This window comes from Phaseolus vulgaris, chromosome 3 (genome assembly GCF_000499845.2).
Source record: "Phaseolus vulgaris cultivar G19833 chromosome 3, P. vulgaris v2.0, whole genome shotgun sequence".
Lineage (NCBI taxonomy): Eukaryota > Viridiplantae > Streptophyta > Magnoliopsida > Fabales > Fabaceae > Phaseolus > Phaseolus vulgaris.
Window position 1 is genome coordinate 14250218 of NC_023757.2, and position 21857 is coordinate 14272074.

At 34.0% G+C, this 21857-nt stretch overlaps 2 protein-coding genes across 2 annotated transcripts in view; one reads left to right on the plus strand and one right to left on the minus strand.

Annotated features, from left to right (window-relative positions):
• Positions 1 to 220: 220 nt before the first annotated feature.
• Positions 221 to 979, plus strand: LOC137839167 (uncharacterized). The gene has a single exon (XM_068648293.1). The coding sequence runs from the start codon at positions 221 to 223 to the stop codon at positions 977 to 979; it is 759 nt and encodes a 252-aa protein (XP_068504394.1).
• Positions 980 to 3126: 2147 nt separating this feature from the next.
• Positions 3127 to 21857, minus strand: part of LOC137839168 (uncharacterized threonine-rich GPI-anchored glycoprotein PJ4664.02-like) — a 30175-nt gene continuing 11444 nt past the window's right edge. Inside the window, exons 2-19 of the mRNA XM_068648294.1 lie at positions 20108 to 21812; positions 19961 to 19991; positions 19300 to 19892; positions 19142 to 19172; positions 18486 to 18893; positions 17292 to 18268; positions 17134 to 17164; positions 16442 to 16849; positions 15311 to 16224; positions 15207 to 15249; positions 12660 to 15102; positions 5719 to 6066; positions 5553 to 5560; positions 4887 to 5371; positions 4837 to 4840; positions 3789 to 4723; positions 3550 to 3553; positions 3127 to 3382 (exon numbers count right to left, since the gene is read on the minus strand). Of these exons, the coding sequence (XP_068504395.1) occupies positions 3127 to 3382; positions 3550 to 3553; positions 3789 to 4723; positions 4837 to 4840; positions 4887 to 5371; positions 5553 to 5560; positions 5719 to 6066; positions 12660 to 15102; positions 15207 to 15249; positions 15311 to 16224; positions 16442 to 16849; positions 17134 to 17164; positions 17292 to 18268; positions 18486 to 18893; positions 19142 to 19172; positions 19300 to 19892; positions 19961 to 19991; positions 20108 to 21812 (9624 nt within the window). The remainder of the gene's footprint in view (positions 3383 to 3549; positions 3554 to 3788; positions 4724 to 4836; positions 4841 to 4886; positions 5372 to 5552; positions 5561 to 5718; positions 6067 to 12659; positions 15103 to 15206; positions 15250 to 15310; positions 16225 to 16441; positions 16850 to 17133; positions 17165 to 17291; positions 18269 to 18485; positions 18894 to 19141; positions 19173 to 19299; positions 19893 to 19960; positions 19992 to 20107; positions 21813 to 21857) is intronic.

The following is a 21857-nucleotide window of genomic DNA, read 5'->3' on the forward strand; positions in this document are numbered from 1 at the left end:
GACCCTACAACAGGTGATGGGGGTGATGCAGGGCTTGCAGGAGGCGATGGCAGCGTCGAGGGCGGAGCAAGAGCGCATCCAGCAAGATCTTGCGGCTTAGCAAGCTAGAAACGAAGAGCTGCACCGCACTAACGAAGAGTTACGTCATGGGTTGCGCAACCAGTCTGGAAGTCGTGAAACAGAGGATTGAGAATGCTTCACGCCTCCCAGGGAGTTCCCCATGCCCTTCTCGCAGGCAATCATGGAAGCAGCGATACCACCCACGTTCGTAGGGCCGAAAGCTACGTTCATTGGAGTGGAGGATCCAGAGGCGCACCTCACTACGTTTCACACTCAGATGATGCTGATCGGCGATTCTGACACCGTGAGGTGCAAGTTGTTTATGAGCACCTTGGTGGGGGTGGCGATGGACTGGTTCATCAGTCTCCCTGATGGCCACGTGACCTCGTTTGCGCAGCTGTCGCAACTGTTCAGGGAACAATACACCGCAAATCGTGCTCCCCCACCCGTTTCGTATGATCTTTTCGACATGAAGCAGTATCAGGGGGAAACGTTGAAAGACTTCGTTAATCGTTTTGGTGCACAGGTGGTGAGGGCCAACACCACTGATGAGTCGATGATAGTCCATGCGTTCAGGAAGGGAATTTGTCTTGCACCGTTCAGCGAATCGCTCATCAGATGTCGCCCCAAGTCTTTTGCTGAAATTAGGAGTTGTGCGGTGGCGCACATTGCGATTGAAGGAGAAGTAGTCGAAAAGCGCGTGTGTGTGGTCCCTGCGTGCCCTCGTGCGTCGTTGCGTGCGCAGCCCATGAGAGTGCATGAGGTCGCGGCGGGCAAGAAGCCTCAGGGAAGGAAGCAGCCTTACGAGGCCGAAAAGCCCCAGGCCAAGAGGCGCTCGGGGGGAAACAAGCCATTGAGGCACAACTTTGTCGTGGAGCTGAAAGACCTGATCACTGTTGATGTGATTCCAATAACATGAAGGAGATATGATAAGCACATGTTATGGATTCAATAAGAGTTGGAATATGATTAGGCACTTTTATAGAATTGGATTAATGTTCTTTCATTCAAGAACTCACCAAATCATAAGCAACCAAGCCAAAACTCATATGGAAACCCATTTCTTGTCAAATGAACCGATTGGAATGAACAAGAAAGCAAATGAACTGATTATAGCTACCCAGAAATCAAATGAACCGAACAAAAACAAGATAGGAAGCATATGAACCGATTAAAACATCCTAGAAAACAAATAATCCGAACAAACGTAAGAAAAAATGCAAATGAACCGATTAAAATGACTAGAAAAGCCTAAGACATGTTTTAGAGTTTATTTGGGAATGGAAATGGATGAATAAGATGGAAAGGAGAAGAGAACTTATGTTGTTGGAGTCCTTGGAGAGGAACACGCCACTTGAAGGATGCAAAGCTTCAAGATGAGTGTAGATGCCGCCACTTGAGGTTCCAAGAGTGCTCTCAAGATAAGACTAGAATAAGAGAAGACACAAGTCTCTCAATCACTCACCAATTTGGGAGAATTTATGTACTCAAAATATCAAATCTTTATTATAAAGATTCAAGCCCTCCTTTTATAGGAGAAGGACCGGTCATGAGTGTACAAGAAGCTTACAAAGGAAGCTATCCAAAGTTACCTTGCAACTCTTCCACTTTTAGCGCCTAAAGTGGAGAATAGAACGAATACCTTCTAGATTTTTCTAAAGCTAATATCTAAAGATGCTTTACACAAGAGGTGTCTTTAGGTTTCCCTCTTAGCACCTACCTAAACATTATTCTATATTATTTACAAATTTATACAAAAGAAACTATAAAGAGAGATATCAATTGAAGCCCATTCTTGAAAGCTTGTAGTCTTCTCTTGGCTTTAGGCTTGGTCCTCTCTTTATTTTAATTCTTCTTTAATTTTTTAGAAGACTAGAAGGAAGAACTTCAAATGTTTGGGTGAATGACCTCTTCCTCCATTAGTAAAATCCTATCTTATTTGATCTCTATCAGTTGTGCCCAACATAGCGGATAGGTTGCTAGTAATACTAGTAGTGCTAGTAATACTAGTATTGCTAGTAATACTAGTACTGCTAGTAATACTAGTAATGCTAGTAATACTAGTACTGCTAGTAATTGTTAGAATGTATGACTTTAAACTAGAGGGGATTGAATGGTTTAAAGAAGGTTTTCGCAAACTTTTTAGCCTAGAATGAAATTCCTTTGAGAAAACTTGATTTAGAATCCAGTTAGCCAAAAACACAAAGCAATTTAATACAGCACTAGAAAAACAATTGGTTGTTTCGTAGAAACAATCGGTTGTTTATACCAGTTGAAAAAAATACAAACTGAAATTAAAGAGTTTAAGGGAGAGAGAGATTGCACACACAATTTATATTGGTTCACTCTTAAACCAAGAGCTACATCCAGTTTCCCAGAAACCACTGGGGAATCCATTAAATAACCAAACCTAGATTACTTACACACACCACCAAAGAAGTGACCTTGATCCCCTCAAGAAACACACTTCTTTTGGCTCAGCACATATACCACCAATAATGTTGATCTTGACAACCTCAAGAGCACACAACACTTTTTGGCCTATCACACCAGAGTTTACACAAAGTACAAAAGGATTACACTTGTTACAGAATGAACTGAAATCAATACAAATGAAATCCTATTCCACTCTCTCTTGATCAAAGCAAGCTCAAAGCAATCTTTAACTCTTGAAAGCAAAATCAGTGAAAAACTCAAATCTATGTTTCAATGATTAAATCTCAGTTCTTATTTGTTACAAAAGATGAACAAAGTCTTTATAGCTTTCAAAGAATGGTCAAAGTATTTAAAACATGAGCGCATTCAGTTACAAAATCATTTAAAGCTCAGTCAACACACAAAACAATTTTCTGTTATGATTTGAAAACAAACAATCGGTTAAATGTGCGAATCAATCGGTTGTTTTGGTTTGACAACAAGTCAACCACCAAAAACACTTTTAAAACATTCTCAAAACATCTAAGAGTAAAACAATCGGTTGTTTCGACAAAACAACAAGTTGTTTTTCACTTAGTTAGAAAAACACATTCAACTCAAAAGGTTTGAAAAACTCAATCAAGAGTGGATTTACAAATATATTATACCCCAGATCCTATTCCAAAGAACCCCAGCTACAACAAGCACACTTGATTCAACAGTAATACTAGTACTACTAGTAGTACTAGTAATACTATTAATGCTAGTAATACAACTACTGCTAGTAATATTAGTACTGCTAGTAATACTAGTATTGTTAGTAATCCTAGTATTACTAACAGTACTAGTATTACTATCAGTACTACTTTTACCAGTATTACTAGCAGTACTAGTATTACTAGCAGTACTAGTATAACAAGCAGTACTAGTATTACTAGTTGTACTAGTATTACTAGCAGTACTAGCAGTACTAGTATGACTAGCAGTACTAGTATTACTAGTAGGACTAGTATTACTAGCAGAACTACTATTACTAACAGTACTAGTATTACGAGCAGTACTAGTATTACTAACAGTACTAGTATTACGAGCAGTAATAGTATTACTAACAGTACTACTTTTACCAGTATTACTAGCAGTACTAGTATTACTAGCAGTACTAGTATAACAAGCAGTACTAGGATTACTAGCAGTACTAGTATTACTAGTTGTACTAGTATTACTAGTTGTACTAGTATTACTAGCAGTACTAGCAATACTAGCAGTACTAGTATGACTAGCAGTACTAGTATTACTAGTAGGACTAGTATTACTAGCAGAACTACTATTACTAACAGTACTAGTATTACGAGCAGTACTAGTATTACTAACAGGACTAGTATTACGAGCAGTAATAGTATTACTAACAGTACTAGTATTACTAACAGTACTAGTATTACTAACAGTACTAGTATTACTAACAGTACTAGTATTACTAACAGTACTAGTATTACTAACAGTACTAGTATTACTAGTATTACTAACAGTACTAGTATTACTCGCAATACTACCAGTACTACTTTTACTAGTATTACTAGCAGTACTCAAATTACTAGCACTACTAGTATTTCTGACAGTACTAGTATTACTAGAAGTACTATTATTACTCGAAGTACTAGTATTACTAGAAGTACTAGTATTACTAGCAGTACTAGTATTACAAGAAGTACTAGTATTACTAGAAGTACTAGTATTACTAGAAGTACATATATTACTAGCAGTACTAGTATTACTAGTAGTACTAGTGTTACAAGCAGTACCAGTATAACTAGCACTACTGATATTACTAGCAGTACTAGTAGTACTAGCAGTACTGATATTACTAGCAGCACTAGTATTACTAATAGTACAAGTCTTACTAGTACTACTATCAATACTAGAATTACTAATATTACTAGCAGTACTAGTATTACTAACAGAACTAGTAATACTAGCAGTACTAGTATTACTAACCATACTAATATTACTAGTTGTACTAGCAGTACTAGTATTACTAGGAGTACTATTAGTGCTAGTATTACTAGCAGTACTATTATTACTATTATTACTAGCAGTACTTGTATTACTAGCAATACTAGTATTACTAACCATACTAGTATTACTTGCAGTATTAGGATTGCTAGTTTTACTAGTATTACGAGCAGTACTAGTATTACTAGCAGTACTAGCAATACTAGCAGTACTAGTATGACTAGCAGTACTAGTATTACTAGTAGGACTAGTATTACTAGCAGAACTACTATTACTAACAGTACTAGTATTACGAGCAGTACTAGTATTACTAACAGTACTAGTATTACTAACAGTACTAGTATTACTAACAGTACTAGTATTACTAACAATACTAGTATTACTAGTATTACTAACAGTACTAGTATTACTAGCAATACTACCAGTACTACTTTTACTAGTATTACTAGCAGTACTAGTATTACTAGCAGTACTAGTATTACTAGCAGTACTCAAATTACTAGCAGTACTAGTATTTCTGACAGTACTACTATTACTAGAAGTACTAGTATTACTAGAAGTACTAGTATTACTAGAAGTACTAGTATTACTAGCAGTACTAGTATTACTAGAAGTACTAGTATTACTAGAAGTACTAGTATTACTAGAAGTACATATATTATTAGCAGTACTAGTATTACAAGTAGTACTAGTAGTACTAGTGTTACAAGCAGTACCAGTATAACTAACACTACTGATATTACTAGCAGTACTAGTAGTACTAGCAGTACTGATATTACTAGCAGCACTAGTAGTATTAGTCCTACTAGTCCTACTATCAATACTAGAATTACTAATATTACTAGCAGTACTAGTATTACTAGCAGTACTAGTATTACTAGCAGTACTAGTATTACTAGCAGTACTAGTATTACTAACAGAACTAGTAATACTAGCAGTACTAGTATTACTTGTATTACTAACAATACTAATATTACTAGTTGTACTAGCAGTACTAGTATTACTAGGAGTACTTTTAGTGCTAGTATTGCTAGCAATACTATTATTACTAGCAGTACTTGTATTACTAGTAGTACTAGTATTACTAACCATATTAGTATTACTTGCAGTACTAGGATTGCTAGTTTTACTAGTATTACGAGCAGTACTAGTATTACTAGCAGTACTTGTGTTACTAGCAGTACTAGTGTTACTAGCAGTACTAGTATTACTAGCTGTACTAGTATTACTAACAGTACTAGTATTTCTAGCTTTACTAGTATTACTAGCTTTACTAGTATTACTAGCAGTACTAGTATTACTGGTATTACTTGCAGTACTAGTATTACTAACAGAACTAGTATTACTAGCAGTACTACAATTACTAGCAGTACTAGTGTTACGAGCAGTACTAGGATTACAAACAGTAGTAGCAGTACTAGTATTACTAGCAGTACTAGTATTACTAGCAGTAGTAGCAGTACTAGTATTACTAGCAGTACTAGTATAAATAGCAACACTAGTATTACTAGCAGCACTTGTTAGAATACATGGCCTTAAACGAGAGGGGGGTGAATTGTTAAGAAAATACTTCAAGAAAACCTTGAATAAGAATTCAATTTTTCAAAACATAAAAGCAAAAGCACAATACTGGAAAAACAATTGGTTGTTTTACCGAAACAATCGGTTGTTTATACCAGTTATCAAATGACAAAACTTAATTTAAAGAGATAGGGATGAAGAGATTGTACACAGTTGTTTATACTGGTTCACTCCAAACCTAGAGCTACATCCAGTCTTCTCAGAAACCCTGAGGAAATCCACTAAGCCATCACACCTTGATCACTTACACAACAACAAAGAGAATGACCTCAAACACCTCAAGAAACACACTCTCCTTGGTCAACACACCTACACCAAGATTGCTAATCTTGATCCCCTCAAGAACACACAGTCAATCTTAGCAAACACAGAAACGAAACTTGTTTTTATAGAGAGTACAAGGATTACACTTGTTACAGAAGATAATCTGAAATCTATACAAGCATAATCCTATTCCACAACTTTGATCAATCACACACTCTTACCAATCCCAGCTCTTTGAAAAACTCAAAAACTCTTAGCTAAAACTTGTCAAAGATTGATTGTCAATTCTGTTTTTCTGAATTTATTCAAAGATGTAGTTTGTTATCAAATCTTAACAAACTCTTAAATTGTATTAAAAGATTGGTCAAAGCATTTAATGACTGGAGCGTAAGCAGTTAAAACATTTAAAACTCAGTCAAAGATAAAAGAGTTTTTCTGTTATGGTCCCAAAACAAACAATCGGTTGTTTTAACTTAGTTTGAAAACATTTTACTTTCACAAAGATTGAGATGCTTATGCTTTAGATTTAATCAAAGGGTGGATTACAACATTCAAACTACCACAGAACTAAGCTAAACCAGCACAGCAACACCAAGCACAACAAAGGCGTCAACATCCTTCAAAGGATTTGGATTCTTCAAAGCTTGAACACCACTTGGTTCAACAATCTCCCCCTATTTGATGAAGAAAAATCCCTGGTGCTTGTGTTTGTTCTGATTGAATCTAAAGCAGTACCTGCAAAAATTACATTTATACTACCCAATGCTTCTTACAGTAGCAAGTTAGATTTTTACATATTCTAAGCATAAAGCATGATAAACAATCGATTGTTTACACGAAACAATCGGTTGTTTCTATCAGCAGTAGCAAAAAACACTTTCATATCAGAGATTTTAACAGATTATATAATATCAGATAAAGATATACAAGAACCAATTAATTCTCCCCCTATTTGTCTTCACAAATAGACTTTAGCATGTATTAAAACAAATTTAGGAGAGATTATTAAGATCAAGAATACCTAACTCATTTCTTAAGAAGAAAAACCTCTCTTTTGGTAATGGTTTGGTGAAGATGTCAGCTAACTGCAGTTTGGTCTCCACAAACTTCACTTCACAATTCCCATTTTGTACATGATCCCTGATGAAATGATGCCTTATCTCAATATGTTCGGTCCTTGAGTGCTGAATCTGATTTTTTGTAAGATTGATGGCACTTGTGTTATCACACATTAAGGGAACCTTGCTGATTTGTAAACCAAAATCTGCAAGTTGTTGCTTGAGCCATAGAATCAGTGCACAACAGCTTCCAATAGCAATGTACTCAGCCTCAGCAGTAGAGAGAGCAACACATGCTTGCTTCTTGCTATGCAATGAGATTAGGCTTGAGCCAAGAAGGTGACAAGTGCCACTTGTGCTCTTTCTATCTAGCTTGCAACCTGCAAAGTCAGAATCTGATTAACCAATTAAATGTATTGGAGAGTGAGAAGGATACCATAATCCTACAGATGATGTTCCTTTGAGATATTTCAGAATTCTTTTTGCAGCTTTGAAGTGTGACTCTTTGGGATTTGCTTGATATCTTGCACATAGACACACCGCAAACATGATGTCCGACCTACTAGCTGTTAGATAAAGCAAAGATCCAATCAATCCTCTGTATTTTGTTTGATCTACACATTTTCCAGCAGCATCTGCATTCATGTAACAGCTTGATGGCATTGGAGTACTAGCTTCTTTGCAACTCTCCATTTCAAATTTCTTGAGAATCTCCTTGCAATACTTTGATTGACTTAAGAAGATCCCATCCTTCGTTTGCTTAACCTGCAATCCAAGAAAAAAAGATAGTTCTCCCATCATAGACATTTCAAACTCACCTTTCATTGCAACCACAAATTCTTCACACAATCTATCTTGTGTAGCACCAAAGATGATATCATCAACATAGATTTGCACAAGAATTATTTCTGCATTTGACTTCTTGATGAAGAGAGTCTTGTCTACCATTCCTCTTTCATATCCATGAGATAGCAGAAAGTTGCTAAGCCTTTCATACCACTTCATTGGAGCTTGTTTCAGTCCATACAAAGCTTTCTTCAACTTGAAGACATGGTTGGGATACTTATGATCTTCAAAGCCCGGTGGTTGATCTACATAGACTTCCTCATTGATGTAGCCATTCAAGAAGGCACTCTTGACATCCATTTGGAAGAGTTTAAAACCACTCATACATGCAAAGGCCAGCAGCAGCCTCACAACCTCCAATCTAGCAACAGGAGCAAAGGTCTCACCATAATCTATGCCCTCTTCTTGATTGTAGCCTTTGGCAACTAGCCTTGCTTTGTTCCTTGTGATCACACCATCCTCATCTAGCTTATTACTGAAAACCCATTTCGAACCAATAATATTCATTTCATTAGTTTTAGGGACAAGAAACCATACCTCATTCCTTGCAAACTGATTCAGCTCTTCATGTATAGCTTCAACCCACTTCTCATCCTTGAGAGCTTCCTCAATTGACTTTGGTTCAATTTGAGAGACAAAAGTTGTGTGCCTGCAGAAGTTTGAGATGGAGATACGTGTGGAGACACCTTCCTTTATCTGCCCTATGATGTTATCCACTGACAGATCTCTAGGAATCCTCCACTCCTTGGGCAGCTCACTCTATTGCAGAATTTCAATCGGTTGTTTCTGCGAATCAACCAGTTGTTTTTCTACACAGATTTCCAGCTTCTCCAAACTGATGCTCTGTTCATCTTCCTCAGCACTGGTCTTTGGGATTTGATTGATTATGCGATCTACCTCATCAAAGACAACGTGAACTGATTCTTCTACAGTTATCAACCTCTTGTTGTATACTCTATATGCATGACTTGTGAGTGAATAACCTATGAAGATACCAAGGTCCGCTTTCTCATCAAACTTTCCCAAGTTTTCTTTTCCATTGTTGAGAATGAAACAGCTGCAGCCAAAGACTTTGAGGTGACTAATGTTAGGCTTCCTTCCATTGAAAATTTCATATGGAGTTTTCTTCAAAATAGGCCTTATAAGCACCCTATTCATCACATAGCATGAGGTGCTCACTGCATCTGCCCAAAAATACTTAGGAAGTGATGACTCACTAAGCATTGTCCTTGCAAGCTCTTTAAGAGACTTGTTCTTCCTTTCTACCACTCCATTCTGCTGTGGTGTTCTTGGAGCAGAAAAATTGTGCAGAATTCTCAACTTCTCACAGAATTTGCTAAACTTCTCATTCTGAAATTCTCCTCCATGATCACTCCTAATAGAACCTATGTTGCTGTTCTTTGTGTTTTGTAGTCTTCTTGCTAGCTTTTTGAATGCAGCAAAGGCATCACTCTTTGATTCCAAGAAAAGAGTCCAAGTGTACCTAGAAAAGTCATCAACAATAACAAAAGCATAATAATTTCCACCAAGACTCATAGTTCTTGAGGGTCCAAAGAGATCCATGTGAAGAAGTTCAAGAGGTCTCAAAGATGAAACAACATTTTTAATTTTGAAAGAACTTTTCACTTGTTTCCCTTTTTGAGATGCTTCACAAATGTGATCCCTCTCAAACTTGAGTTTTGGCAACCCAATCACAAGATGTTTTGAAATAAGCTTGTTCAAATGATTCATGTGAATATGAGCAATTCTTCTATGCCAAAGCCAAGATTCATCTTGCTTGGATAGAAGACATCCAATTGAACATGGTGAAGAGATATCTAGAAGATACACATTATTAACTCTCTTACCTACCAACATTACCTCTTTGGTGTTGGGTAGACAGATTTCACATGTATTTGCCTTGAACATCACTTGATATCCCTTGTCACAAAGTTGGCTAATGCTCAGCAGATTATGCTTTAGGCCTTATACATAAAGCACATCATGGATTACCAAGATGTCTTTGTCTCCTATGGATCCTCTCCCAAGAATCCTTCCTTTGTTGTTGTCTCCATAGGTGACATGACCTTCTTGCTTAAAGGAGATACACAGGAACTTTGATTTGTCCCCTGTCATGTGCTTGGAGCATCCACTATCCAAGTACCATAGTTGCTTGCTCTCCTCCAAGATTTCCTACAAAAGAGATTTTCAAGTACAAAGATTTGGTCCTCTTATGAATGTGGGTCCATCTGGTTTATACCCATCAATTAAAGCTTTATTTCCCTTAGGAATCCACTTCATAAGACCTTTAGGAACAACATGTTTTCTGATTTTACAGAACCTCACAGAATGACCACTTTTCATGCAATAGAAGCATGTAACAATCGGTTGTTTCGATGGTTCAATCGATTGTTTTTCTGGCATTTTCAAAAATGATTTTGAAAATCTATCTTGTTTGTTTTGTGGATTAAAACCCAATCCAGATTTTCCAAAAACACAGTTTTGAGATGCTAGAACACTCTCAAAGTTGGATTGGCCTTTAGAAAGCTTATCCACTGTTTTAACAAGATAGTGGACCTTCTTTTCAAGATTTTCACAATTTTCACAAACTAGAGTATCACACTTGCAAGAGGAGTTTTTGTAAATGATTTCTAGATTTTCAAAATCTTTTTTTGAATTTCCTAAATCCTCTTCCAGTGCCTTTACTCTATTTTCAAGCCAGTTGTTCTTTTCTTTTAACCGATTGTTCAAGAGGGCCAATTGGTTGGCTTCTTCATGTGTTTCTTGAAAGGCTTGAAGTAATTGACCATAATTTTCAGAGTTTGAGGAGTTTGATGAACTTACACTACTTGAGTCATCCTCCCTTCTGGCCATGAAGCAAAGATTGAGGCTTTTCTTATTTTGCCTTCTTTTCCTTCTTGCTTAACTCTTTGTCATTGCTTCCTTTGGTTCATGAGCAGCCTTGAGTGTATCCCACATATCCTTAGCAGTTTTGCACTTTGATATCCTGAAAAATTCATTAGTATCTAGTGCAGAAGCTATAATGTTTTGAGCAGACCGATCAAGCTGGGCCATCTTACATTCATCATTTGTCCATTTGGACAAAGGTTTTGCAATGAAAGAATTATCCTTTTTGAACTTTGGAATGTAGGGACCATTCTCAATTGAATCCCAAATTCTTTGATCAATAGATTCAATAAATATTTTCATTCTTGCTTCCCAAAACTTATAATCCAATCCACAGAATAAAGGTGGTTTGTAGATTGAAGCACCTTCCTCAAAAGATAGTTTTCCAGCCATAGAAAAAAGATTTTTAGATCAACTTGAATAACTTTCAAGAACCAAGCTCTTGATGCCAATTGTTAGAATATATGGCCTTAAACGAGAGGGGGGTGAATTGTTTAAGAAAGATTTTCATAAACTTTTAAGCCTAGAATGAAAATACTTCAAGAAAACCTTGTTTAAGAATTCCGTTTTTCAAAACATAAAGCAAAAGCACAATACTGGAAAAACAATTGGTTGTTTTACCGAAACAATCGGTTGTTTATACCAGTTATCAAATGACAAAACTGAATTTAAAGAGATAGGGATAGAGAGATTGTACACAGTTGTTTATACTGGTTCACTCCAAACCTAGAGCTACATCCAGTCTTCTCAGAAACCCTGAGGAAATCCACTAAGCAATCACACCTTGATCACTTACACAACAACCAAGAGAATGACCTTGAAAACCTCAAGAAACCCATTCTCCTTGGTCAACACACCTACACCAAGATTGCTGATCTTGATCCCCTCAAGAACACACAACCAATCTTAGCAAACACAGAAATGAAACTTGTTTTTACAGAGAGTACAAGGATTACACTTGTTACAGAAGATAATCTGAAATCTATACAAGCAGAATCCTATTCCACAACTTTGATCAATCACACACTCACACACTCTTAGCAAACTCAGCTCTTTGAAAAACTCAAAAACTCTTAGCAAAAACTTGTCAAAGATTGATTGTCAATTCTGTTTTTCTGAATTTATTCAAAGATGTAGTTTGTTATCAAATCTTAACAAACTCTTAAATTGCATTAAAAGATTGGTCAAAGCATTTAATGACTGGAGCGTAAGCAGTTAAAACATTTAAAGCTCAGTTAAAGATAAAACAGTTTTTCTGTTATGGTCCCAAAACAAACAATCGGTTGTTTCCTCGAATCAATTGGTTGTTTTGGTTCTTAACAGTTCAACAATTTTAAAAACAATTTTCAATCTTTTTCTCAAAAAACCTAAGTATAAACAATCGGTTGTTTCGACTAAACAATTGGTTGTTTTAACTTAGTTTGAAAACATTTTACTTTCACAAAGATTGAGATGCTTATGCTTTAGATTTAATCAAAGGGTGGATTACAACATTCAAACTACCACAGAACTAAGCTAAACTAGCACAACAACACCAACCACAACAAAAGATTCAACATCCTTCAAAGGATTAGGATTCTTCAAAGCTTGAACGCCACTTGGTTCAACAGAACTAGTATTACTATTAGTACTAGTACGACTAGCGGTACTAGTATTACTAGCAGTACTAGTATTATTAGCCGCACAAGTATTACTAGCAGTACTAGTATTACTAGCAGTACTAGTATTACGAGCAGTACTAGTATTACTAACAGTACAAGTATTACTAACAATACTAGTATTACTAGCAGTCCTCGTATTACTAAATGTATTAGTATTACTAGCAATACTACTTTTACTAGTATTACTAGCAGTACTAGAATTACTAGTAGTACTAAAATTACTACCAGTACTAGTATTACTAGCAGTACAAGTATTAATAGCAGTACTAGTATTACTAGCAGTGCTAGTATTACTAGAAGTACAAGTGTTACTACAAGTACATGTATTATTAGCAGTACTAGCAGTACTAGTATGACTAGCACTAGTATTACTAGAAGTACTAGTACTACTACCAGTACAAGTATTACTAGTATAACTAGCAGTACTAGAATTACTAGCAGTACTAGTATTATTAGCAGGACTAGTATTACTAGCAGTACTAGTATTACTACTAGTAGTACTAGTATTACTAACAGTACTAGTATTACTAACAGTACTAGTATTACTAGCAGTAATCCTATTACTAGCAGTACTCCTATTAATAACAGTACTCGTATTACAAGAAGTACTAGTATTACTAGTAGTACTAGTATTACTAACAATACTACTATTACTAGCAGTACTAGTTTTACTATTATTAATAGCAGTACGAGTAGTACTAAAATTACTAGCAGTATTAGTATTACAATCAGTACTAGTATTACTAGCAGTAGTATTACTAGCAGTACTAGTATTTCTAGCAATACTAGTATTACTAGCAGTGCTAGTATTACTAACAGTACTAGTATTACTAGCAGTTCTAGTATTACTAACAGTACTACTATTAGTAGCAGTACTACTATAACAAGCAGTACTAGTATTATTAGCAGTACTAGTATTATTAGCAGTACTAGTATTACTAGTAGTACTAGTATTACTAGTATAAGTACCAATACTAGTATTACTAATATAACTAGCAGTACTAGTATCACTAGTAGTACTAAAATTACTACCAGTACTAATATTACTAGTAGTACTAAAATTAATACCAGTACTAGTATTACTAGCAGTACTAGTATTACTTGCAGTGCTAGTATTACCAGAAGTACTAGTGTTACTACAAGTACATGTATTACTAGCAGTACTAGTATTAATAGCAGTACTACTATTACTAGCAGTACTAGAATTACTAGCATTACTAGTATTACTAGGAGTACTAGCACTACTAGTATGACTAGCACTAGTATTACTAGAAGTACTAGTATTACTAGTATAACTATCAATACTAGTATTACTACAATAACTAGTAGTACTACTATTACTAGTGGTATTAGTAGTACTAGTATTACTAGCATTACTAGTATTACTAGCAGTACTAGCAGTACTAGTATTACTAACAGTACTAGTATTACTAGCAGTACTACTATTACCAGCAGTATTCCTATTACAAGCAGTACTCCTATTACTAGCAGTACTCCTATTACAAGAAGTACTAGTGTTACTAGAATTACAAGCACTACTAGCAGTACTAGTATTACTAACAATACTAGTATTACTAGGAGTACTAGTTTTTCTAGTATTAATAACAGTACTAGTATTACTAGTAGTACTAAAATTACTAGCAATACTGGTATTACTAGCAGAACTACTATTACTAGCAGTACCAGTATTTCTAGCAGTACTAGTATTACTAGCAGTTCTAGTATGACTAACAGTACTAGTATTACTTGCTGTATTACTATTTCTAACAATACTAGTATTACTAGCAGTACTACTATTACTAGCAGTACTAGTATTACTAGTATTACTAGTATAAGTAGTATTACTAGTATAACTAGCAGTACTAGTATCAGTAGTAGTAGTAGCAACACTAGTATTACTAGTAGTATTTTTATTACTAGCAGTACTAGTATTACTAATAGTACTAGTATGACTAGAAGTATTAGCAGTACTAGTATCACTAGCAGTACTAGTATTACTAGCAGTACTACTACTACTAGAAGTACTAGTATTATGAGCAGTACTAGTATTAGTAACAATACTGGTATTACTAACAATACTAGTATTACTAGCAGGATTAGTATTACTAACAGTACTAGTATTAATTGTAATAATACTAGTACTACTTTTATTAGTATTACTAGCAGTACTAGTATTACAAGCAGTACTAGTGTTACTAGAAGTACATATATTACTAGCAGTGCTAATATTACTAACAGTTCTAGTATTACTAGCAATACTAGTATGAGTAGCATTACTTGTATCACTTGCAGTAGTAATATTACTAGCAGTACTAGTATAACTAGCAGTACTAGTTTATCTATTATAACTAGTAGTACTAGTAGTAATAGCAGTACTAGTATTACTAGCATTACTAGAATTACTAGAAGTATTAGTATTACTTGCAGTACTCCTATTACTAGCAGTACTTCTATTACTAGCAGTACCCCTATTACAAGCAGTATTAGTATAACTAGCAGTACTAGTTTATCAATTATAAATAGTAGTACTAGTAGTAATAGCAGTACTAGTATTACTAGCATTACTAGAATTACTAGAAGTATTAGTATTACTTGCAGTACTCCTATTACTAGCAGTACTTCTATTAGTAGCAGTACCCCTATTACAAGCAGTATTAGTATTACTAGCAGTACTAGTATTAGAAGAAGTACTAGTATTACTAACAGTACTAGTATTACTAGCACTAGTAGTTTTACTAGTATTAATAGCAGAACTAGTATTAATAGTAGTACTAGTATTACTGGTAGTACTAAAATTACTAGCAGTACTAGTATTACTAGCAATACTAGTATTACTAGGAGTAGTAGAATTACTTGCAGTACTAGTATTACTAGCAGTACTAGTATTACGAGCAGTACTAGTATTACTAACAGTACAAGTATTACTAACAATACTAGTATTACTAGCAGTCCTCGTATTACTAAATTTACTAGTATTACTAGCAATACTACTTTTACTAGTATTACTAGCAGTACTAGAATTACTAGTAGTCCTAAAATTACTACCAGTACTAGTATTACTAGCAGTACAAGTATTAATAGCAGTACTAGTATTACTAGCAGTGCTAGTATTACTAGAAGTACTAGTGTTACTACAAGTACATGTATTATTAGCAGTACTAGCACTACTAGTATGACTAGCACTAGTAATACTGGAAGTACTAGTATTACTAACAGTACTAGTATTACTATTATAAGTAGCAGTACTAGTATTACTAGTATAACAAGCAGTACTAGTATTACTATTATAACTAGCAGTACTAGTATCACTAGCAGTACTGGTATTACTAGCAGTACTAGTATTACTAGTATTACTAGCAGTACTACTATTACTAGCAATACTGGTATTACGAGCATTACTAGTTTTACTAGCAGTACTAGTATTACTAACAATACTAGTATTACTAGCAATATACCAGTACTGCTTTTACTAGTATTACGAGCAGTACTAGTATTTCTAACCGTACTCAAATTACTAGCAGTACTAGTATCACTAGCAGTACTTGTACTACAAGTAGTACTAATATTTCTAGGGTTACTAGTACTTGAAGTACATATATTACTAGCAGTACTAGTATTTCTCGCAGTACTAGTATTACTAGTAGTTCTAGTATTACTAACAGTACTAGTTTACTAGTACTACTACTATTACTACCAGTACTAGTATTACTAACAGTACTAGTATTACTAGTATAAGTAGCAGTAATAGTATTACTAGTATAACTAGCAATACTAGTATTACAAATATAACTTGCAGTACTAGTATTACTAGCGGTACGAGTATTACTAACAGTACTAGTATGACTAGCAGTACTAGTACGACTAGCAGTACTAGTATTACTAGCAGTACTACTATTACTAGCAGTACTACTATTACTAGCAGTACTACTATTACTAACAGTACTAGTATTACGAGCAGTACTAGTAGTAGTAACAATACTGGTATTACTAACAATACTAGTATTACTAGCAGTACTAGTATTAATAGCAATAGTACCAGTACTACTTTTACAACTATTACTAGCAGTACTAGTATTACAAGCAGTACTTGTATTACTTCAAGTACTAATATTACTAGCAGTACTAGTATTACTAGTATAACTAGCAGTACTAGTATTTCTATTATAAGTAGTAGTACTAGTATAACTAGTATTATTAGCAGTACTAGTATTACTAGTAGTACTAGTATTACTAGCATTACTAGCAGTACTAGTATTACATGCAGTACACCTATTACTAGCAGTACTAGTATTACATGCAGTACACCTATTACTAGCAGTACTAGTATTACAAGAAGTACTAGTAGTACTAACAGTACTATTATTACTAGCACTAGTAGTTTTACTAGTATTAAAAGCAGAAATAGTATTAATAGCATTACTAGTATTACTAGTAGTACTAAAATTACTAGAAGTACTAGTATCACTAGCAGTACTAGTATTACTAGCAGTAGTAGTATTACTAGCAGTACTAGTATTACTAGCAGTACTAGTATTACTAGCAGTACTAGTATTACTAACAGTACTAGTATTACTAGTATTGCTAGTATAAGTAGTAGTACTAGTCTTACTAGTATAACTAGCAGTACTAGTATTACTAATATAACTAGCAGTACTAGTATCACTAGCGGTATTAGCAGTAGTGGTATTACTAGCAGTACTAGTATTACTAGTAGTACTAGTATTCCTAGCAGTACTAGCAGTACAAGTATTACTAGCAGTACTACTATTACTAGCAATACTAGTATTACGAGCATTACTAGTATTACTAGCAATACTAGTATTACATAAAGTACTTGTATTACTAGGAGTACATATATTACTAGCAGTACTAGTATTACTAGCAGTACTAGTATTACTAGCAATACTAGTATTAATAGCAGTACTCGTATTACTAGTATAACTAGCAGTACTAGTACTACTAGTATAACTAGCAGTACTAGTATTACTAGTATAACTAGCAGTACTAGTATCACTAGTAATATTAACAGTACAAGTATTACTAGCAGTACTAGTATTACTAGCAGTACTAGTATTACTAGCAGCACTTCTATTACTAGCAGTTCTCCTATTACTAGCAGTATTAATAGTACTAGTATTACTAGCAGTGCTAGTATTACTAGAAGTACTAGTGTTACTACAAGTACATGTATTATTAGCAGTACTAGCACTACTAGTATGACTAGCACTAGTAATACTGGAAGTACTAGTATTACTAACAGTACTAGTATTACTATTATAAGTAGCAGTACTAGTATTACTAGTATAACAAGCAGTACTAGTATTACTATTATAACTAGCAGTACTAGTATCACTAGCAGTACTGGTATTACTAGCAGTACTAGTATTACTAGTATTACTAGCAGTACTACTATTACTAGCAATACTGGTATTACGAGCATTACTAGTTTTACTAGCAGTACTAGTATTACTAACAATACTAGTATTACTAGCAATATACCAGTACTGCTTTTACTAGTATTACGAGCAGTACTAGTATTTCTAGCCGTACTCAAATTACTAGCAGTACTAGTATCACTAGCAGTACTTGTACTACAAGTAGTACTAATATTTCTAGGGTTACTAGTACTTGAAGTACATATATTACTAGCAGTACTAGTATTTCTCGCAGTACTAGTATTACTAGTAGTTCTAGTATTACTAACAGTACTAGTTTACTAGTACTACTACTATTACTACCAGTACTAGTATTACTAACAGTACTAGTATTACTAGTATAAGTAGCAGTAATAGTATTACTAGTATAACTAGCAATACTAGTATTACAAATATAACTTGCAGTACTAGTATTACTAGCGGTACGAGTATTACTAACAGTACTAGTATGACTAGCAGTACTAGTACGACTAGCAGTACTAGTATTACTAGCAGTACTACTATTACTAGCAGTACTACTATTACTAGCAGTACTACTATTACTAACAGTACTAGTATTACGAGCAGTACTAGTAGTAGTAACAATACTGGTATTACTAACAATACTAGTATTACTAGCAGTACTAGTATTAATAGCAATAGTACCAGTACTACTTTTACAACTATTACTAGCAGTACTAGTATTACAAGCAGTACTTGTATTACTTCAAGTACTAATATTACTAGCAGTACTAGTATTACTAGTATAACTAGCAGTACTAGTATTTCTATTATAAGTAGTAGTACTAGTATAACTAGTATTATTAGCAGTACTAGTATTACTAGTAGTACTAGTATTACTAGCATTACTAGCAGTACTAGTATTACATGCAGTACACCTATTACTAGCAGTACTAGTATTACAAGAAGTACTAGTAGTACTAACAGTACTATTATTACTAGCACTAGTAGTTTTACTAGTATTAAAAGCAGAAATAGTATTAATAGCATTACTAGTATTACTAGTAGTACTAAAATTACTAGAAGTACTAGTATCACTAGCAGTACTAGTATTACTAGCAGTAGTAGTATTACTAGCAGTACTAGTATTACTAGCAGTACTAGTATTACTAGCAGTACTAGTATTACTAACAGTACTAGTATTACTAGTATTGCTAGTATAAGTAGTAGTACTAGTCTTACTAGTATAACTAGCAGTACTAGTATTACTAATATAACTAGCAGTACTAGTATCACTAGCGGTATTAGCAGTAGTGGTATTACTAGCAGTACTAGTATTACTAGTAGTACTAGTATTCCTAGCAGTACTAGCAGTACAAGTATTACTAGCAGTACTACTATTACTAGCAATACTAGTATTACGAGCATTACTAGTATTACTAGCAATACTAGTATTACATAAAGTACTTGTATTACTAGGAGTACATATATTACTAGCAGTACTAGTATTACTAGCAGTACTAGTATTACTAGCAATATTAGTATTAATAGCAGTACTCGTATTACTAGTATAACTAGCAGTACTAGTATTACTAGTATAACTAGCAGTACTAGTATCACTAGTAATATTAACAGTACAAGTATTACTAGCAGTACTAGTATTACTAGCAGTACTAGTATTACTAGCAGCACTTCTATTACTAGCAGTTCTCCTATTACTAGCAGTATTAATAGTACTAGTATTACAAGAAGTATTAATATTACTAGCAGTACTAGTATTACAAGAAGTACTAGTATTACTAACAACACTAGTATTACTTGCAGTACTAGTTTTACTAGTATTAATAGCAGAACTAGTATTACAAGCAGTACTAATATTACTAACAGACAAGTATTACTAGCAATACTAGTATTACTAGCAGTACTAGTATTACTATAGTACAAGTATTACCTGCAGTACTATTATTATGAGCATTACCAGTATTACTAGTAGTACTAGTATTACTAGCAGTACTAGTATTACTAGCAGCACTTGTATTACTAGCAATACTAGTATTACTACCAGAACTAGTATCACTAGTAGTACTAGTAATACTAGGAGTACTAGTATTACTAGCAGTACTAGTATTACTTGTATAACTAGCAGTACTAGTATTACTAGTATAACTAGCAGTACTAGTATTACTTGTATAACTAGCAGTACTAGTATTACTATTATAACTAGCAATACTAGTATCACTAGTAATATTAACAGTACAAGTATTACTAGCAGTACTAGTATTACAAGCATTACTAGTATTACTAGCATTACTAGTATTACTAGCAATATTAGTATTACTAGAAATACTAGTATTACTAGGAGTACAAGTATTACTAGCAGTACTAGTATTAATAGCTTGACTAGTATTACTAGCTGGACAAGTATTACTAGTATTACTAGCAGGACAAGTATTACTAGTATAACTAGCTGTACTAGTATTACTAGCAATATTAGTTTTACCAGTATTACAAGCAGTACTAGTATTATTAGCAGTACTAGCGCTACTAGCAGTACTAGTGTTACTAGCAATACTAGTGTTACTAGCAGTACTAATGTTACTAGCAGTAGTAGCCGTACTCGTATTACTAAGTGTATTAATATTAATAGCAGTTCTAGTTTTACTAGTTTTAATAGTAGTACTAGTATTATTAGCAATAATCAAATTTGTGGCAGTACTAATATTACTAGCAGTAGTAGTATTACGAGAAGGACTAGTATTACTAGCAGTACTAGTATTTCTAGCAGTACTAGTATTACTAGTATAACTAGCAGTACTAGTATTACTAGTATAACTAGCAGTACTAGTATTACTAGTATAACTAGCAGTACTAGTTTTACTAGTATAACTAGCAGTACTAGTATTACTTGTATAACTAGCAGTACTAGTAATACTAGTATAACAAGCAGTACTAGTATTACTAGTATAACTAGCGTTACTAGTATCACTAGTAATATTAACAGTACAAGTAATACTAGCAGTACTAGTATTACAAGCATTACTAATATTACTAGCATTACTGTTATTTCTAGCAATACTAGTATTACTAGCAGTACTAGGATTACTAGCAGTACTATTATTACTAGGAGTACTAGTATTACTAGGAGTACTAGTATTACTAGGATTACTAGTATTACTAGCAGTACTAGTACTCAAATTACTAACAGTACTAGTATTACTAGCGGTACTTGTATTACAAGTAGTACTAGTATTTTTTGTAGTTCTAGTATTACTTGAAGTACTTGTATTACTAGAATTACAAGCAGTACTAGTGTTACTAGTATTACCAGCAGTACTTCTATTAGTAGCAGTACTCCTATTACTAGTAGTACCCCTATTACAAGCAATATTAGTATTACTAGTAATACTAGTATTACAAGAATTACTAGTATTACTAACAACACTAGTATTACTTACAGTACTAGTTTTACTATTATTAATAGCAGTACTAGTGTTACTAGCCGTACTAGTGTTAATAGCAGTAGTAGCAGTACTAGTATTCCTAACTGTACTAATATTACTAGCAGTACTAGTTTTACTAGTGTTAATAGTAGTAGTAGTAGTATTAACAGTAATAAAATTTCTAGCTGTACTAGTATTACTAGCAGTACTTGTATACTAGCAGTACTAGTATTACTAGCAGTACTTGTATTACTAGCAGTA